General features: G+C 38.6%; 2 protein-coding genes across 3 annotated transcripts in view; one reads left to right on the forward strand and one right to left on the reverse strand.

Annotated features, from left to right (window-relative positions):
* COL8A1 (collagen type VIII alpha 1 chain) overlaps positions 1-21217 on the forward strand; it is an 88512-nt gene that overhangs the window by 3580 nt on the left and 63715 nt on the right. For both annotated transcript variants that reach the window (XM_064644291.1, XM_064644292.1), the window contains exon 2: positions 13022-13148. The gene's annotated coding sequence lies outside the window, so the exon portion shown is untranslated. The remainder of the gene's footprint in view (positions 1-13021; positions 13149-21217) is intronic.
* Positions 2252-21217, reverse strand: part of ST3GAL6 (ST3 beta-galactoside alpha-2,3-sialyltransferase 6) — a 126926-nt gene continuing 107960 nt past the window's right edge. Inside the window, exon 11 of the mRNA XM_064644309.1 lies at positions 2252-2275. Within this exon, the coding sequence (XP_064500379.1) occupies positions 2267-2275 (9 nt within the window). The 3' untranslated portion in view covers positions 2252-2266. The remainder of the gene's footprint in view (positions 2276-21217) is intronic.

Here is a 21217-nt window from a genome sequence, read left to right on the forward strand (position 1 = left end):
TCTCAGGGGAGGTAAGATTAAGTTCTATCTCTTAAGCTTAAATATATCCCTATATTTTCCCTTACTTTTTTGGCCTTCCAATTATTCTAAGATGGAACTTCTTTCCTTCCACAGGGATATAATTTATAATTTTCACTATTGTCTTATTTCTAAAAGAGCAATGGTTCAATGGAGGTACTGTAGTGAGAAACAAGAGAAGACAAAAACATCAGAGGTTGCTTGTTCTGTCTCATAAAAAAAACAACAAACAGCTGCATTTAACTGTACAAAAGTTCTCATTTTTGCCACTTACACTTCCTAGAGTTTTGTGTGTTTTTTTCTTTTTTGTGGCTTTCCCTCCAGAAAGTGAGATCTATTCTTTATGCTAACAGAATTCCCCACCATCAAAAGTTGTGGAGCCATATATGTTCAAAAAGATAATGATAAGTCCTGGTTCTGAAGCCTTTTGTAGGTCTTGTGCAATAACTGTGGCTATTCTCTGTAGTCATCAGTAAACAATTGTGCTTGTTCTCCCTGTACTCCTGAAATGTTGGAAATGTTTCTGTAATTGTCTTGATGTGTAATGAATTTAATGTCTCATAATTGCACTGCAGGGGATTAATACCACTGTGCAGCCTAGGGACATCTTTTGGTGATTAAAACCTCTTCATGCAAGCCCATATTTTATAGCAAAAACAAGATGAATATAAGTCTGTTGCTTCTTGAACGGCAGGTGAAACTGTTGAGGGGTGACACGAAATGGACCCTCTTCAAAAGGGAGTGAAAATCAGTGCCCTCTCTTGGTTAGAAAAAAATACATAGAGCAGCCTTATGAGAGTGTTTATCAGTTCCCTCTGCTGGCTACAAAGCCCACGGCCAGATGAGCAGCTGTGTTTGCGGAGGCGAAGGTCTGAAGTTCTATTCCCAGTGCTGTGTGCCTGCGGTAAACTGATGACTATGGTGTCTGTGCACGTATGTGGACATCATTCTTTGTAGGGTCTCATCAACAACTACACTGAGTTCAATATGAGGGCACTCAAAAATAATATGGGCTTCCTGGTAGGTAAGAAACTTTCCACTGAGGATCTGAGAAGCGTGCTAGCAGCTATGCCATTCATAATACTGCACAGCCAGAGCATCCTTCTGTTGTGCACCATATGCACACCTTGCTTTTTACACCTCCTCAAGAAAAATGTGTGTATTTGTTACACTCAGTTTAGAGACATCTGGGCAGTTATCACATATATTTTTGGCAATCCTGAATTGTAACAATTCAGAATGTCAGCTTCTGAGAACTCATAATACATTTGCAAGTAAGAAATAAAAGGTACCAAAAAGAACACTCCAACCTTAAAAAAAAAAACAAACAACAAAAAACCCCTCAACAAAACAAACAACAACAACAAAAACCTCACCACAAACCAAAACAAAACAGAAAAAGAACCTAACTAGTTCTTTTCCATTCTTATAGGGAAATAACCTGGTTATACAACTACACAAACAAGTCATACAATTTACACAGCCACTTTGAAATAAAGTTGAGATAAAAAGAATATATTGCAAACTTAAGAAAGAGTTTCTATTTTAAATAAATATCCATACTACTAAAAATCACAAACTCTTGGATCAGCTATGCCAGTTCACTTCAGCTCCTAGGAATCTATCACAGCAACATATAGGATAAATAAAACCCATCCCAATAAAGGGAGAATCAGTCAAAACTAACAGTCTGACATAGTAGATATCAAAGCTATATTAAAAGCCAAAACTTTGAAACATCTGCAGCATATGTTTCCTGCTAACTAAAAAAGCAACCACTCTCTTCAGACCAACATACCGCTGCATTCTTCTCCCTGAAAGTAAGAAGTTGACAGTAGCACACTGTGGATTTGCATAGGGAACTTCAAACAAAGCATTTGACCATTTTTGCAACTGAAAATTCCAGACAGCAAAACGAGTTTCTAACAAAACCCACTTATGATGTGAAGCAACAACACATGTATATAATATACTGCAGTCGCTGAAATGGAGATGCTTACATTGCCTCTCACTTACTCAACATAGTTTTCAAAGGGACAGAATGGAAGATGGCACAGACCCAGGGACACATAAACCAAATATAATCAAATATAATCCACTGAAAAATCTAGCAGTCAAGTCTGCTTATGCCAGCACACGACTTACCTCTGTACTGCCCTTGCATTCTTCCCACCATGTATGGAGTTCCAGTGAATGCAAAATATCAGAAAAAGGGTCTTTATGCAGCTTGCAGACCAGAAATTCTCCTTCAGCTTGCCTTAAACAACAACAGAAAAAAACCACAACAAAAATAAAAGAAAGTGTTCAGATATTTCCCAGTATTTCTTTTTAGGTGCATTAGGTGATCTTAGTTGAACTCTCGGTTGACAGACATTAATGTAAAACACAAACTGGGACCCTTGCTGGCAAATCTCAGCAAAAAGTCAGGAGATAGTTACTTTAGGTCAAAGTTGAACAATAAAAGCAGGCGTGTGAGGAAACTTTATGTTGCCAATATTGATATATCTGTCACCTCCACTATAGATAAAAAGCAAATAAGCTAAGAGCAGTTAAACAAGTATATCTCAGAAGCACCAGCATTCATACAAAACATATTTTAGAAAATGAAGAAAAAAAGGCAACATTCAGTACTTATTTCCTTTCAGCCAGTGGCTTGAATTGAATTTACCATAGTAGCACATCACATTGTTTGCTGCAGAAAAATGCAAAGCTTAGGCCTTTAGCAGTAAGTCTCTTGTGTTTTACTGGTTCCAAAAATGTCAGTGATTGTCAAAGTGTTTTTGAAATAAAACCAAAACCATGTTAATAAAATGAACTTTCCAAGACAATGCTGGCCAAAAGTGATTCTTAGATTTCTTTTCAGTAATAAACTGCCTCTGTGGTTGCTGAGTTGATAGGGAGAAGGATTTAAAGGACCAAAGCCAAGTTCTGGTTAACTCAGGGTAAAAAAAAAAGAACTCTGAAACAGAGCACAATCCCTCCAATGAATGGACAGACTTTTGCTGAAGGTGGGCAGAGCTTAGCAAAATCCAGCTGTGCTTTCAAAAATGGCTGTAATCATTACTAGGCTCCACTTGAACATATTCCAAGACTGCAGTAGTCGTTGTGGGTACATCTTGTGATATGCTGCTGCAGATTACGGGCCCAGCCTCAGTACTTCAGTGTGTAATTCACAGGCTGAATGTCAGTTCACAGGAGCTACCCTGCCTATTTATTAAGTAGCGATTCCCTAAGTGAATTAACAAGGCAACAGCTGGCAGGATTCTGTCCCATCCTATCCCAGCCTTACAGATCAACAGCTCCAAAAATATGCTCCAGTGAAGGATGAAGGTGAACATGATGAACTCAGTTCCTACAGTGCACACAAGTTGCATGCAAGTCCAGGCAGCGAGTCCTCCAAACTGCTTTGCTGTATGTGCACAGAGGTGCAGACACAGCAGCAGTTTCTGTCTTTCACAGAAGAAAGTGGCGCAGTAGTTGGATATTCCGTGTCTGTTACAGGAATTCCTGCTCTCCTCCTGTTCAACCAGCCTAGCTTAGTTTAGGAGGTCTATGCAGTGCAGTCCAAAATGCCATTGCAAGGGTGGTTTTTTAGTTTTTATGCTTAGGAACTCCTACAGATTGTTATTATCTTTCAGAGATCTGAGCATAACTTACTACATCCAGAAACATGGAAAACATTTTAGGACTGTTCCCTAGGCTTGCATTACTAGTCTCACCTAAAAACATTGTTCATACAGAAAACTGTATGTTTAACATTGAATACTCATACTTGATTAAAGATTAATTTGCAGAAATAATTTCTTTTTATTTATGTACGAGTATAAAATTATCAGATGGCTTTTAAATTGTAGTTTAGAGGAAATTCATTTATCTCAGCTGTCTTTTGTAATATCATCTTCATTCCATTTCTATTTTAGATTGCTCTTAAGCAACTAGCTGCAAATACTTCGTATCTAAAATCCAAGCTAATGTTTAGTTTGTACATGTGATTCTTATGGTATATTTCTGTTCCATAGTCAGGAGAAGATAGCTCTTAGATGCAAATTTCAAGCACAAAACCTGCTTTCAATGAGTTCAGAATTCACTTGCATTGAATATTTTATATCATTCTTTTGAAATAACCTGTATTTTCAACATCACATCTGTCACTCCTGTGCTGAACACTCTCAAGAACTCAATACAAAAGGACTGAAACACCAGCAGAAGAAACTGAATTTGTGATTTCTCAGGGGCATTTTCTCTTCTACATGTGCTTTGAACTTTCTACTGACTGCTTATCTCATGAAAACAAGTATTTAAAAAATAAGCGAGCAAAAACCTATTATGTTTTCAATGCTCCATTCATCGAGCACATTTTGAGAGCTGGAATTTTAGCTTAATGAACATTCACAACATAGACACAGCCTTATCCTTCAAAATAATGACTGCATCTGTGAGACAGAAGGCTGCTCCTGCAAGTCCTACCAAAGCTGGAGCTAACTGAAGAAATAACATGGCACTTTCCACGGGCACTCAGCATCACAGACCTCAGCTCAGGGTGCAGAAACCCTTCCTTCCTGGTTTCTCCCTCTCTGCCACCAGAGATGAGGAGGAGAAATATTTTTGCTCGTTCAACTCCTTTGAAGTCTCTTTGAGACTGCAGGAAAACATGAAATATTGTACCTAATGCCCCAAAGCTATCAGGATAGGAGGGGTTTGTGTCAGCATGTTGTTCACAAAAATCAAATTCATTACCCAGTGTGCAACAAGCCAATAATTATACACTCAAGAGAGACACTGATTATTTATTTCAAAGTTGTGCAAGCCTAGGTGCTCGGTGGAATTCCACAAATCAGGCACATCAACTATTAAAACTTTTTACTATTTGCACATTTTAGCAAACAAAGGAATTAGTGTTCATTGGCTACAAGTTACATAGTTCTCTTATTAAGCAGTGTTCTATCTTCTATTGGTTAATGATTTGTTTCTCATGCAAATTAGTCTGCATGCACAGTTTTTACCTTATTTTGAGTTGGTGGGTTTCTTAGGTTGGTGATCTGTGAGTCAGTGGTCACAATCTGCCTCTGCCAGAACTACCTTGTACGCAGTTGGAGCTGATTTCAGCACAAGCTGACTTGGCTTTATTAGTTTCTTCGTTATCTTGGGAGTTCCACTAATGTCCTTGTGGCCAATAAATTCTGCATGCATTGTGTCCACTATTAGTGGGCATCCTACTCCCCTAGGTGTGAGATCAAACCTTAAACCTTAAGGCAATTCCACCAACAAGTGATCTGTTTTTCTAGCACCTGGCTATCACTTAGAGCTTCCTTGTTAGCTGCTCTCTGTTTCACAGATTAAATCCCCCTTCTTGTTGATTAGGCTTGAAAGTATACAAAGATCCAACATTAAAGAACTTCCTTTCTTAAAAAAAATTTACCTATTATGCATTTTGCAACAAGCAATTCCATTTAGTGACAATTCAGTTCTAATGGTGTGGCAGTCTACTTTAAAATAAAAGAAAGCCAAACAAAACCACAGGGCACCCTGGGGGCTCCATCCTGCTAGACAGGCTAAGGACTCCTCAGTCCTGAGGAAAGCTGCCATTGCCTGGCAGGGTGGTGACAGCTCGCCCTCACCAGGCGGTGGGCAAGGGCAAGGGCAGGGCCAGCCCAAGCCACGGGGCAGCCGTGGTTCAGGGCCCCCCATCTGTCAGCCCAGGCCCCCTCGTGTTGTGGTTCCGTCACGCTCTAACATTAGCGCCATTTCTGCACACAGACACCCAGAAAGTTGATTTAAAGCCTGTGCCTCCCGTTCCCAAAGGAGAGGCAAGGGTTGAAGAGAGCAGAAACTCCCCGCAGCCCCGTCAGCTGAGGAGCATTTATGGAAACACAATGCATTTGAGGTTTCTTGGGTTTCGGAGATACAGCCCCAGGGGCTTCGCTTCTGCGTGCCAGCCCTCGGTGCCCCTTTGAGGAGGATCTGGGGAACATTAGCTCGCACAGATGCGGGCAGTGCTGGAAGGCCAAAAATGAGGGGGGCAGCGGGGGGGGCTCCACTCTCAGCTGGAAAGAAAATGTCGCATCATGTGAGGGGAGGCTGCTGAGAAAGAGAAGGAAGGCTGCTCCAGCACGCACCACAGGAGGTTCAGGACCTTTCAGATCTCCCCATCTGGAGGCAAAATTAAGGCCACTATAAGTTTAAAAAAAAAATAAAATCCCATTTTGCAGTTAAGGTTCTTTTGTCTTAAAATCCAAAAATCCCGCCTGCAAAAAATACTACTGTATATGGGTATCTAGTATAAGAAGAGTAACCAGTCCTGTATAATTGAAATTCTAAACCCTCAAAACTCCCCCCAAAATACCAAACACTTGGGTGGGATGTGAGGAAAGAAATATCCTGTGAGGAAAGGAAATGATAAAACTACTGTACTCAACAGGCAGGGAGTTCAGAAGCCAAACAGCTGAATGGAACAGCTTTATCATTTCTTTACAATGTATTGTCCCTGCCCTCCTTCGTTTAGCACAAAGGTTTTTCAGGGTGAGTCCTTTTGATCTACTTGTTACATCCCCTAGCATGGTGAAGGCCTGACTCATGATCAAAGAGCAGCAGCTCCTGAATCTGAAGGCTTGTAAATTGTACGTACAGCAAAGCTGGCTCCCGGACTCTTGTTCCAGTCACTTTAACACACTCTTGTTTACACAGATGATTGGTATGTCTGGAAAGACACTATATTACAAATGCTTCACCTCCCTCTCCTGGCTGCGGAAGCATCCAGGAATGCATACAATAGAATAATGAATTTATTCTTACACACACCCTGGCCACATCACTCTCATTTTAGAGGAAATCGAGGCACAGAGAAAGTTGCTAGTGTAGCATTTCAAGAGATTGCTCCTGGCCAGATTCTCAAGTGTCTTCCCATCACCATGGGAGCTAGTTGGAGAGCCTGATTCCCATCTGGGCACCTCAGTGAGAACCAGATTTTCACGAGCGTTCAGCACCCAGTAGCTCTAGCAATGACACTTGCAGCCAAATTTTCTGAGAAGTTCCTTTGATCATCTGGCCACTGCCTCAGTGGAAGCAGAGAGCTCTTGAAAAATCTGATCCTGTTTGTGGGTGCTGAGCACTTTTCAAAATTCTTGCTTAAGTGACCTGGCCAAGGATGCAGACTAAAATCTGAGCAGAACACACTTTGCCTAATCCCTAGGCCAGTGATTTAACCACAACTGTATTCTTTCATCTTCAGAAGAGAAAGAATAGACACTAGTTGGGGCAGCAATCAAAATGCCAAACAACTGCCAGTATCCATGCCTGCCAAGCTAAATGCCCGGATACTTGTGGGCAAACCAGACAGCCACATTTTGGTACTTTCCTGAGAAAGGATTATTTCTAGTAGCAGTGCCAGAGTCTGGCAACCTGGTTTATGCTCTTTCCAGATGTACCTATTTCTTTCTGGGCTAAAACCTTTGTGAACATGCCCTCAAACAGGCACACCCTCCCCACTCTTCAGAAAAAACAGCAGCTATCCAAACATTGCACTGTCTCCATTATTCTTAGAGAGCCAGGCATGCTTGGGCAAGACAACACTATTTTGTGTAATGATTAAGAAGCAGTGGTCGTGTCAGTGAAGATTCTTGTTTTCATTGAATATTTCATTCATTTTTGAACATAAGCAACCACTTAGCTGCAGTTGTGCTAGATGCAGAGGAGGAAACACATGCTATTCTTGGCCAGGCTTTACCTCTGTGGGAAGCAGCAGCCTCCTTACAGCAGCCTCTGTACACTGCATGATTTAGTTACATTTAAGATTGTCCTGAACCTCAAGAAAGGACCTGCCTCCAGGTTCTTTGACTCCTCTGAGTACTCGACAGTGTAAATATGGGCAAAACCCCCAAACCCCAGCCTGGATCCTCTATTTTATGCCCTATTTGTGTGAGGTCCGTTTGCAAATGACAGTTTCCAAAGCCATGAGCTAAAGGCTAGCTTAGAAATTCCTCTCCAAGCTGACTGTATCCATTCAACTGCCAGTTGAGACACTGCTTTCTGCGTTGCTCAGCAGCAGCTTGTTGGACTGTCTATCACAGGACTCTGTGTCTGAGTCCAGCCTTCATGAAATGCTCTCTGTCTCACCTCTGTCCCCAGTTTTCAGACCACCTCCCAAGTATCTGACCAATCTGCTAATAGGAAGATAAGGCACCCAGTCACTAGTGTGTTTTAAGGGAGCATAGATATCGCATGGTAACTATTGAATGAAAATGTTTACAGAAAAATAGTTTTGTAAAATAGCTCAGACTAAGTTGTTGCTGAGGGTTGAGCTCAAGTTATATAAGCCAAAAAACACAGCTGTATCTTTTCTAGCTACAGCTAAAAACAGCAAAGTGTACTGGAAAAACCTTTCAGAGGGGGAGGGGAGATACTCTGCTAACAGAGGATTACATCTAGAAGCAAGTGTGAACATTTTTCTGCTCTTGTTGGTTCTATACCTGCAATAACACAAGGCAAGTGATGACTGTGGTTTGTGCTTTGACTGTTAAATGGCTGCTTCCACTTGATTCTGACATCTGCTGCACTAATTATTGTAGTAACAACTCTAGCCAGAAGCTGGACTTCAGAGCTATGCCCCAGCCTAATAACACAGCCTCAGCTTTACAAACAGAAAAAGTGAGGCAGAAAGGGATGAGCTCATGCAGCACATGTATGCAGGCAGTTAATTGCACGTGCTATGATGTACCTTGTGACCTAAAACCTTAGAGGGAATATCACTGGAGGAAATTGGATTATGATTAGTAATTCTATGGGCCTTCGTGGTTTTGTCAGTAAATTCATCACTACAACTTTTCACTTTTTCCATCTTGCAGACTTTTGTTTATTTTAAATTCCCTTGTCCTGTCCAAGAGAAACCAAGGCATTTCTGTGGAAAAGCCTTGGTCAACTAACGGCCCAGGTCAGGAAGTCTGTCTTGGGTATCACCTCCTCTAAACTCAAAAATTAGCAACAGTCCAAAAAAAGGTCTTAGTTAGGAGAGTAGTGAGATAGTCAGGACACAGCTTGCTGATAAAGTACTGGGAGATATGATGCTGGAGTGGAGGTACCAGTAAAGGCCCCTGGGAAAGGCTGGCAGGTTTGACAGTCCAGCCTGATGTGCCTTTGGAGCAAGAGCAAATGGGCATTCCAGCACTGACAGGAAAGGGTGCTGACAGTAATAAAGGTTGATGTGCAGAAGATGGACCCTTCTGTGCAATTGGCTTACTCTGGAGCCAAGGTCTTGGGACTGTAGGGCTGTTCTATTTTCCTTTTAGACCTAGATATATCAGCACTGACTTTTCCTCCTGGTCTTGAGCATAATTGGGGCTTGTGTCTTTTCGATTTACAAGGTAGTACAGAGACTAAAAGGTGGGATAATCAACTCCAAGTTAATCAGTCTCATTGTGAGATACTGTTACTCTGGGAAGGTTGTGTTTCTGTCAAATTTTGTCTAGAAATGCACTCCAAGAAATGAGAGCCATTTCCTTTTACAACTAATGATTACATTTCCATTAGAAAGCTGTAGTTTTGAATTGACGTACTCTGAGAAAAAGCTTTGCTTAGAAATTCCTGCTTATTCCTTTGGGAAATAATTGGAATCACTTATTAAGTATAATTGCTTAGAAGTGGGGAAAAATCCACTGTCAGGAGAGGACATTCAGCATTTCCCAAATCGTTCTTCTCTTTAAGCTCATGCAAACTGTCAATTGAAATCACTGCCTACTGACATAGGTCTTGTAAGAACCTGGGTCCTGTTCTTAATCCAGACAAGCATTAGAGAAAACTGTACTTCTGAAAACTACACAATGCAGCCTCCCTAAACTGCGAAGTTTTCCAGTCCTTACAGATTCACCCATGACACAGCAGAAACATCCTCCAAGCCTGACTGAATTTACACAGCAAAATAAGTCACTTCTTAAGTGTTTAAAAGTCATTGTGAAAGTGAAAAAATGAAATGTGCTGTATATCATCTCACAAAACCAGAAGTAGTTGTATTATAAATAAACAGAGTTTGCCTGGTATTAGGGACATAGGAAATTCCATTCAAGAACAGACAAATGGCACATCTTGTCTGGTATCCTGTATCTGGCACAGGCCTATAACAGATGCTTAAAATACTTGGCTCCCTTGGTCTCACAGTCTCCCCTGTTCCACCTGCCACCAGTGCTATAAATCACAGTTTTCCTAACCTCTGGTGAAAGTCTCTTCCCTGCTCACTTGCATAACGTGGGAGGTGGAAGCACAAGCTGAGGGAATATATACTTGCCCTGTGTGATACTTATTACGTTGTCTGGTACCAAGTTTGGCCAAATTGTGGTTCTGACTGTTACAGAACATACAAGGTATTGCTGCCTGTATTGCCTGTGTAGCCAGAGGAAGCAGCACATAGATGAGGACTATGCTTGGCTGCAAGGAAAGCAGGGAGCAAACCCCATCTCACCCTCATTTATACACAGGCAGCCAGCGTACCCACTATGAGCCATAAATCAGCTGCCCTTTTTCTGTCAAGCTACTGCCTCCTAATTGTGTCCTACTACTCAATGACATTTATATCCTGGTGTGGCTTTCACAGTAACTATTATAGTTTAGCTCATGGTGACTGAAAATTAAATGGGTTTATTGTCTGTCAAGCAGAGTTCACTTTTGTCCTTATTCCAGATGTTATCAAAACATGGGTCATCTACCCAGCAGGTCACTTAATGCAGGTTCCCCTCTTTAGTTGGTGCTTCTAGCCATTGTGACTAGTGTGATATGCCTGCACCCTAGAAAACTGACTGTGACACTCTCCCTTACTAGAAATGTACTTGCCACAGACCATGTCTCTATTTTCTACAGTCTCATTCATAACCAACATTGAATTCAACGGCACAGTTGGTTAAGGGCCTCTAAAACACACAAACAAAAACTCAAAACCTTTACATTTGAAAAGTTAAGATTTAAAACCCCCCTTTGTATTGATTGCATTACAGCCTCTCTGCATTTCCCTGTTAAATATATTAGTATTTTAAAAAGGCTAAAGAGAACTTATGACTATAGGTACTACCAGGTAAGGTCCTTTCACACATCATCTTGCAGAAACAACAGAGAGGGGCAGCTATAGAAATTATGATACTTCATGTCTAAGGTATATCATTTAAAAAATTGAATTTGAAGGAAAAAATATGTCCCCCGGGTTGAACACATCATCTCTAGAGTTGCTGAACGCTGCTTTTAGAGAATGATCTAATAAATCTTTACATATTAATAAGGGAAAACTAAGTCCTGATGGTGTGTGTGGGCTGTTGGATATACTTTGATATGTCAGCTTTCTCCACGCTCAAGGATTTTCTGATTTTGGTTCCATTCTGGTGAATATAACATTCAGTGCCAAAGGTCTGAATCTAGAGCAGATCTTTGATCTAGCTATCCCAAATTTGTATCCACAACGAACAAGGCTTTGAAACATCAATCTGCTTGAAAGAATGGACACATTAAAGCTACTACAGTATCTAGGAGAAGTTTGAATCCTTTAAGATATTCCAAATCAATATTACATATTAATGGCCAGGCTTAGTATTAGCAGGAGCTCTGTGGCTTTCTGTACTTCTTTCCTGTTCCACAAGAGCAATGACTTTCAGAATATCCATCTTACTTCAGTCAGGAACAGAAGTAAAGGTTTTCAAGGCAGACAAATGAGTTGGCCACTTGTTCCAAAGAAACAGAAATGGTGTTCCAAGTTTCCTAGACAGCTTTAAAAACTACATAGAGCAATTCAGCTGCTTAATCTATTATGTTCTACACCTCACATTTAAGAGGACACAAAATCACATGCTTTTTATTCCAGATATAAGCTTTTTCCCCCACAGCAGTCCTAAGCCATCTCATTTTGTCTCTGTCTTCAACATATATGCTGGTCATCTTGCTTGTACCATTCCCAAGAACAAAAGTAGTACTCTTCAGAGTAAAAAGCAGCAGCTGAGGTTCCCAGATTGCCACAGATATCCTAAATAACAGTGAACCAAGTTTCTTAATGTCTGTGATTGCATTTGCCCATTTCTTTAATGAGGATGTTAGTATTTTGTTTTCTGAGGAGAAATGTTGTAAATCTCAATTAATATATCCATTACAAAAAGGGCATGAATTACAACTTTAACTGTGCAGTAAAACAGAACCTCTATGTGAATAAATAATTATAAGGAGATATATAAAACTATAAAAATAACTTCTTTACTGCAAACCTTGCCTTAACAAGAAACATAACTCCTTCCTCCCTCAAGAAATTCGAATACACTGACTCATGTCTTTGTTTAAGTGTCATGGTAAATTTGTTCTTTTATAACATATAGTAGTTTAGCTTTGAACTTTTGAGTTTTGGAAAAGGCAGAGCAGAAAAATGTTTTCATGGGAGAGGAGTGCACATTCCAGAGCTGTCGACTGTTACTCGTTTATGAGGCGGGGGAAAAACTACTTTGGTTTTAGGCTTTGGTTGATGCAATTTGTTGTCTGGTATTTTGTGATATACCAGAGAGTTTACACTGTACAGTGAAGTATTTCAGTTTTCTCTCTCATTTTTCCAGCTTTCGCTTGTTCAAAATTCTGAACAAGCTTGAAACTGCCTGATGTTGAGGAGAGAAAAATTAGCTATGTAAAACTAGAAATAACGATCCTTTGTAATATACAAAGTAGTCCAATGAGAAAATAACTCACAGTTGACTGTGAATTACAGAGCTACACAGAAGCATAATGGGGGAATAGAGATGATATTACTCACAAAAATAAAACAAACCAAAATGTGAGCCCTTCATGGTCTCTTTGTAATGTGAGCAACAGTTTTAAACATGGTTTTTCTGTGCTGTTTCATGTTTATTTAATGTATTAACATCAAAAAATATTAAAATAAGAAAATAAAATAAACTTTATGTAGCTTATTTATTCAAGTAAAGTAAAAAATATCTTTTTGCTGTCCTGCCTTTTTGAAGGCTATTAACATACCTTCTTTCTTCCCTTCTCTTTCTAGAAAAGAAAATGCAGATTGTCAGAATCCTTCAAATTTGATACTCAGCACTGTTATGATCTCCTCATTACTGGATGTTGAGTCTGGATATCAGAATCAGTAGAGTGAAGCACTCTCCTGTTAAACTGAGGTAATTTTCTTCCATAATTACAGAAAAAGTCTAAGGCTGAAACAATGCAATTAACATGTCTTTCAAAGTTTCATTTCCTGGGAAAAAATATGGCCATTAAAAAGGATCTATCTTGTAAAAAAATTTAAGAGGCAAAGACTGGAAGCTACATGGGAATGCTACCCTCAAGTCAAAGATGAGGAGAGAACTTCTCCATTCAGCAAAGCCAGAAGATGTCAGGATATTATTCTGAGAGAGAGAGCCTTTGCCAAGGACATCAACTGCTTTTCATACACAAATTGAGATAAGTTTCTATTTACTGGGATGAGTATCCATACAGGAGGTTATTTCAGAAATATTACTCACTCAGCATGAAAAACTGCATTTATGAAAGCCTACTTAACCAGTCACTGGTTAATAGCATCATGTTTTCCCTTAAGAAAGGAACTGCACACAACGCAGGCCTGATGTAGTCACAGCATGTTATAGGAACATGCAACTTAGGATGCAGATGGGAAGGCAGTCAGTTGCAGAATTGTAATAAAAAATAAAACAAAGCAGGTGGCCCATAAGGATGCAAAGACACAACTATCTTCAGAACTAAGCTATGTAAAAAAGATTTTCAGAAAGATTTCTACCCTCACATAGCTTTACTGTATCCCTTCCTTTCCTGGCATATCAGTAATCAAGTAAGGGTTAGTTTTCTGTCCATTGCCCTAACAGAATCACACAACAGCCACAATATATTACCGTGAATCTTAAAGATGCTTCAGATAAGATTTGAATGGGTTTTCATATAATCACCACTACAGACAAGAGGAAAAGGAAAAAAAAAATACAGATAGGTGCACAGGAAGATCAGCTAGAGGATAGTTGTATTCTCCTTAGTATATCTAACAAAGCTGTCGTGGGCTCCACATTTGCTTTCAAAGTAATGGAATTCCATTAGAAGACAGTAACCAACACGGAACATAGTTCTTTGAGGTCATTTAAAGTCTGGCTGTTAAACAAATGATACTCCAATTTTTACTTTTTTTCCAAGGTTTCATGATATTTCTCATTTACTTTCAGCAATTTTTGTCCTATCCATCTCTTAAACCTGCATTTTGAACCACTGAGAAATCATTTGCCTAAAGCCAGAACACCAATTTCAATACCTTTCTGTTATTAATATTCCTTAAGTTACGTTTCAGCTTCCAATCAAGGTTTGCTGCAACAGTTTCCCCTTTGATGCAAGTCCACTGTACAGTACCTTGGATCTCTGCTAGAATGCACACTATGTCATGTGAACAATAAAAAGCAATATAGCTCAACTTTCCCAAAGTAGGTTGAATCAGGAGTTTTAAGGATAATCAAAACCATATTTTTACTTGCAAGCAGAGCCAGTAAGTCATTGAAGCTATACAAATATATTCGTATCCACATTGCACTTCATTATAGAAGGAATCTCACACCCAGGAACACAAACATTCTTGGTGTAGAACACTGAATAATTGTGGAACAAATAAATGGAAGAATACAGTGATCTTTGCCCGAGAAGTGCATCATAAAAGAGATTCTAGTAAAACAAGGTGAATCTTCAGACTTGTATAAACTTTTTTATGCCTTTCTTAGCAGACATTAGAAAACTTGAAGGACTTTGTATAGAGCAGTATTATTTACAAAAGTGTTTATTACTTGTATTCTTTAAGTGAAACTTACTTATGCATGATTTCATACACAAATATAGAATCATAGAATCAACCAGGTTGGAAAAGACCTCCGAGATAATCAAGTCCAACCCTTGATCCAACACCACCGTGGTTACTAGACCATGGCACTAAGTATGCAAGTGCATGTCTGTTTTTAGCAATGTCTGTCACTAAATATTTTGGACCAATTTATAGTCTTTGGTAATGGCAACAGATAGGTGCCAGTTAGTTTGATATTTTATGTCAGCAAGTTATTCTACATGTGAGAATACATGTGTGTAAATGTAACAGTATATTTCTTATAGACGTTATTTATGTGCGAGTCTTTACAGGACTTGTGTCTAGACCCATTCTGGATTTAGACAGCTGTCACTGACAGCAGAGTATACATCTTTGTATAGTTTGTTTGGTTTGGTTTTTTTCTATTTCAAATAATGGGGTTTTTTTCACTGCTAACTGCAAAGGCTGATTTATCAATACAAATGGAACAGCAGCCAACATAGAACACAGAGTCAACAGCAACAATTCATGGCCTTTTTTAGTTTGTTGTGGGTTTTTTAATGCTCAGGGTCCATACAGGCAAGAAACTCTTTCCCATACTGTGAGATGGAAATATTGCTCCCCCTTTTTTACAATACAAAGCTTGAGAAATAAAATTGAAATGATTTAGTCAAAACTGAACGCTTTCCTCATCTCAGAAAGGCAGCACTGCACAGTTCAGCCAAATTGTAGCTACCTGAAAAAGTGGAAGGATTTGATCATCTATGCCTGAAATCACACATTTTTAAGTTGTTCTAACCACAGTGTAGGCACAGCTTTACTGAATGATTTCACCATGCAGAGTTATTTCCCACGTTACTTTGTAACTCCAGTAAAAAAAATCAGGAATTGGAAGGTCATGGATGCATAGAAAAGAGAATATTGTGGTTTCTAAGAAAAATATTTATTACCAAGCAAGCTATTTTGATTTATTAAATGATAGCTTCCCGTCATAGTGTTTTTTGATATGGTGCTTGAAACCACAATGATTGTATAAAGCCAGGACCTTATTTGTTTAAAGGCATTCACTAGTGTTTTTCTTAATAGAAATATCAGTTCATGACAGTGCCAGGTTCATAGAAGCTCATCCAGGAATAAATTCTTGAAAAATTATTTTTTTCCTAGAGTGTCCATTAAGCCAGTGCAGTCACTGTGTCTTCTAACATTAGATTTATAGGATGTTATAATTAACAACAGGTGATGGGCAGCACTACATGCACAGCAAGTAAAGTGAAAAGACTGGCAACTCAAGAAGCACTTGTGATTCATCAAAACTTTTGCCTGCATAAACTCAGCAGTAAACCTGATAGGTTTGCTGGCAGTTGTTTTGGGTTGGGGTTTTTTCTGTTTGTTTTTTTGTTTTTAATTCCACCAACAACATTTTTCCTTTTTCATGTCAAGGATTAGGGACCATCTGTCTGTTTTTAGAGTTCTGTAGCTTTTTCACTTCTAAGTTTACTATCTATATAATGAAACAAATTATGCTTCCCTACTCACAGAGGACTTCTTGGAGGATTATGAACAAGCCCACTCAAAAATTTGAAACTATGCAGATTTTTAAGAGACACTTGTGTCTCCGTTATTCCAACTCTCTCAAACTCACATTCTGTACAAGTAACAAAAAGGAAAAAAAAGGTTCAAAAATACATACACTCTCCAATTTTAAGAAAAGCAGTTCTTCACTTAGGACTATAAAGGAGGGCAGAGGACATTGAAAAACATGAATTGGCAGAGCAAAAATACATCCCAAATGAGTTTTCATTTGCATACCTAAACTAATGCCTTTTTTTTTTTCAGTTGTGAGAATATAAGTGAGGCAAGGTATGTTGGGAAAGGAAATGGCTTTGTTTAACCAAGTGACAAAGAACATGCATCCCAAATCTTCCCAGAGATCTAACTTATATGAATCATCTCCGATGTACTAACCTGATATGACCGTGATATTCATGAGATAATTACATGTTGTAACATATTGATCATAACAAAGGAATAGTTTTTTTAATTAAAAACCATCTGTTTTGGATAATTGACTACATATCCTCATGCACATTAGTAAATACTTTAAATGCAGTAATTGGTAGAAGTACATAGGAATAGTAAAAAAAAAAAGGAAATCAGTATTTGTACTGTAGAAAGGATTGGAGGTTTTTCATGGATTTATTCCATGCTCTTGCCAGTATCATTCTCTGAGTTCCTCTACAAATAACTCTCATACATGAAATTATTTTCTACTAGAACTCTGAGTGTGTTTCTTTCCTGCTTTTATCCTTCCCACCCCAAAATACACTTGAATTAGTAACCTTAAAGTCCTTAGCTTTATTATATTAGAGAGCAATGACTATAATTCTAGATTTTATGTTACCAGGGTGCCAACAGGAACACATGGTGCAATGGTGACTTTATCCTGCCTGTTGCAGAGTTCACACTTCATTAAAATTCACATTGCATTGCTTATCTATAACTGAGGCAAAAATTTGCCCAGGGGAACACTTGTTACTCTGGGTAATTAATCAGCGGTGATGGGAAATTTTTCTTAGTGTTCTTGATAATCTCTAGGGCATCATCCAACTGTGAAATTTTGGCCTTACTGAAGTGGAAAGCGAATTTCATCAGTGACTAGAACAGGCCAAGACATTTCTCACAAAGCACTTCTCGACCTGGTGTCATCTGGCAAAGCTTCACTGTGCAGTCTTTTTTTCAGAGCTGGAGAAGCAGTTCATTTCTATTAAATATTTCACATGCATACATTAAAAGTCCTTTCTTTTAGTAATCATTAGCATATTTTAAGAAAGGTTCTGCACATTCTTCAGGGTAAATACCTTTTTTAAGAGCTTGAATCTATACTCAAAGTCTGAGCTCGGTGAACTTGCAATCACATCCTCAATAAGATAGTTGTGGGTTTGCATGTGCAGGGATAAAACACATAAGACTGTCAAAATGCTTAAAGATTCAAGCACATAGCTTGAAACAGCCTGAAACCTTCCACTTTCTAGAGTGAGGCTAGACTCAAAAATAATTTTTTTATTAAAAAGATATACTCCCTCCATTAGATGCTCAAGTTTAGAGTTGCGATACTGAAAATAATTAATTATCACTTAAAAAAATCTCAAAACCCAATAGCATTTTATTTTTATGGTTGCTAGGCATAGGGTTTCAAATTCGTATATGCTGAGACCAAACAGAGGAGTATTTTTCTCACTGAAGTGCTTCAGGATAGTTGAACTTCTACTGCACAAAAGTAGTAGAAATTTTAAAAAGACTGAAAATGTTTTCAATTCAAAAGTAGAATCCTCTCCAACCCAAAGAACTATTCAAACATCCAAGGACAAAACAGAGCTAGGTCTATTAGAAAAAAGGTCAGTGATTTAGACAAGTGTTACACAGAGCTGAAACCAACTCAGCAATTTTATTTCCTCTCTTCAGCTCTTCCAGGTACAACTGTACTGTTACTGACTGTAAAAGATGAATTAACACTTATTTCACATTTTTATCAACTATTCATTAGTTTAGCCATCCTAGTCCTAAAAACAATATTTTTTTCCAGCTATATCTATTTATAACAACATTATTTTAAGAGATTTAACATATACAAAATAATTGAATCGTGAACAGTTATGCCATATGGGACAGACAGAAGTTTACAGGCTAAATTAAAATTGACTGATTTTTCATGTAAGCATTGCTGCAACATACAGAACTGCTGAATACAGATAGTGATGGACAGGTTTACCCAAGGCTCACAGTAAATTTGTCCTGATTAGGAACATTCTGCTTTATTGCTGGATGCTCCTGTTTTGAGTGTGTCATACTAGTTTCACTGTAGCAGGAGCTAAATGAAAGCTTATTTTCTCAAATTACTAAATAGCATCATGAATTCTATTCTAAATAGCATTCATGAATACCATCATGAATGGACATTTCAAAAATTTTATTTCTCATTATGATGGCTAACACAAGTTCTCCGTAATAGATTCACAAAGGGACTAGCAATTTTATGAGTTTAGCAAAAGTTAGTGGCTCTCAGCATTAATTGCAGGCTTGAAAGTCTATCATAAACAAGTCATTGTATTACCTCGGATCCGAAAGAGAACTCTGCTTTACAGGTAGATACTTAGATAGATGTAGGTTCTTAATGCTGTTTCTTCTAAGTGAAAGTTAATGCTGATATTTTGCTTTTAGACTGAGCTCTCCTATTGAGTAAATTATAAAACAAGGCATTTCTGGGGTCAAGTTACCATGTGTGCCAAGAAGGTCTACATTTCAATGCAGGATTTGGATGCAAGATTTGTACCCACATTATTCAGGCACATAACCTCCCCTGAATACTCCCACTGATCAGGAGCAAGGCCGCCCACTGCTTATGTAAGTCTGAGTACAGTTTTATTTGTGTGCTTCAATTCCTTTTTGTGAAAAACACGCTGAGAATATGCTGCTTTACAAAGGAGATATGATGACAAACTGATTTTGTAATCTAATGACATGTTGAAGAATGCTTAGCAATCAATACTAATTGAACTCAAGGATAGAGCTACATGAATTCTGTCCTAAAGAACTTACAAGCTTCCTACTTCATTGTAAGAGACATCCCCATTGCTTACCTAATCTATTTATGTGTCCTAGGATGCTGATCCAAAGCAGCTACAGGTAACTCAATCAGTGAAGTGACTGTAGATAAAGCAAATCTTTACGTAATACTTCTCACACTGGGGACAGAATTAAGTGTCTCCCTGATATTTCATCTTATATTTATGCAAGTGTATACGTGCTTATATATAAAAGTTTCTTTTTGGGGAAAGGCACAATAAAACATTTCAAGTAAAATCAAAAATCATATAGGAACAATACAAACTACACTGTATTTGGGCTATAGAAATAAGGGAAAGATGAAGGCTCTTCATGCAAATAAATTACCTTAAACCTTTTAGGTGAACAGCACAACAAAACCCATAAAATTTACAATTCAGCAAAAACATCCTGTATATATTTGTTCCCTTATTGAATGAATGAATACTACCAAGTCTGCTAAAGACCCATGGGTGGTGTATTCTTGTCTTTAACAAACTCTACTCATGCTACATCACATCCATATACATACTGGGACACCTGCTGTCACTGTATCAGGAAAAAGCTCTGATAGCAAGGGAATGAAGGAAATTACAACATCAAGGCTTTCCAAAGATTATTATCCACTTGCACAGAATTACTCATACCACACCACCAAAAACTTGAGTATGACTGGTCCCAAAACTCTGCAGACATGCACCGTAGAAACCAGCTGTAACTATACAAGCTTGCCTGAGCTTAGTGCTACACCTGGCTACAAATTTGAAAAGTAGAACAGGTTACAGAATTTATTGAGCCTTAGAACTAATGGATTAAAAGAAATAATTATTAATATGATTTCTTTCAAAATAATAATTCCTAAATTACAATATTTTGGAAATTAGTAAGAAAAAGAGCAGCTAAAAAGATCTGGATTATTCATAGACTTAGACAAGTTAAAGATGGAAAATAATTAGATCATCCATCTCATTTTCCTGCCAATGCAGTATTGTTCCCTGCAGTACATTTTCTAATGCTTAGCTTTTGAAGCCTCTTGAGAAGGGAGATTCCAGCATTTCTTTTGGACACATTCTGGCAAACTCTCTCAGGCAGGTTTTTCCTCCTCTGTCCAGCCAAGCATTTCCTGTCTCTTCTTATTGCCTCTTCCGCTCAGGAATTCTTCCTCCTCCTTGGTGCCAGGGCCCTTCAGGAATCCAGAAGGGACACACTGCCAACAGGAACAGATACTCCCAAAATAGTATATTCCACACTATGGAATATCTATAGCAGACAATTTTTGGAGTACATTCTAATAGGCTCCTTTTGTTGACTGCTCTTTGTGTGCCAGATGGGAAGAATTCACCTTGAAGGTGCTTAACCACCTTGGAACATTTTTAATAAGATAATTCTTCAGTATGAACTTTGGGGAGAGTATCTGTTAAAACCAGAGACTGACTGCCTCAGACCAGGCTGGAAGGACTGCTGAATTAACATCCTGCAAGGAACAATAAATACTATGTCACTAGTGATATGTCCCTTTCACTAAGTGGACACAAGAAGAAGGCCTGAAGAAAGAGCAAAAAAATATGGAGATGTTCTTGACCCAGTGGTGACTGAATACAAACCCATCTGTGCTGTATGAATGTACTCAGGACACTATCACATATAGGTACAATATTCACAGTCATGCTATAGACGCAGTAGCCCATTCCAAGCAGTTCTGTTATTGACAAAGCAGTTGTTGGAAAGGATTTATTACCATTCAGCAGGCTGTGTGCAGACTCAGCATCATGAAATCCTCACATGTGCTTGTGAAGA

This window comes from Pseudopipra pipra, chromosome 2, assembly GCF_036250125.1.
Source record: "Pseudopipra pipra isolate bDixPip1 chromosome 2, bDixPip1.hap1, whole genome shotgun sequence".
Taxonomy (NCBI): Eukaryota; Metazoa; Chordata; class Aves; order Passeriformes; family Pipridae; genus Pseudopipra; species Pseudopipra pipra.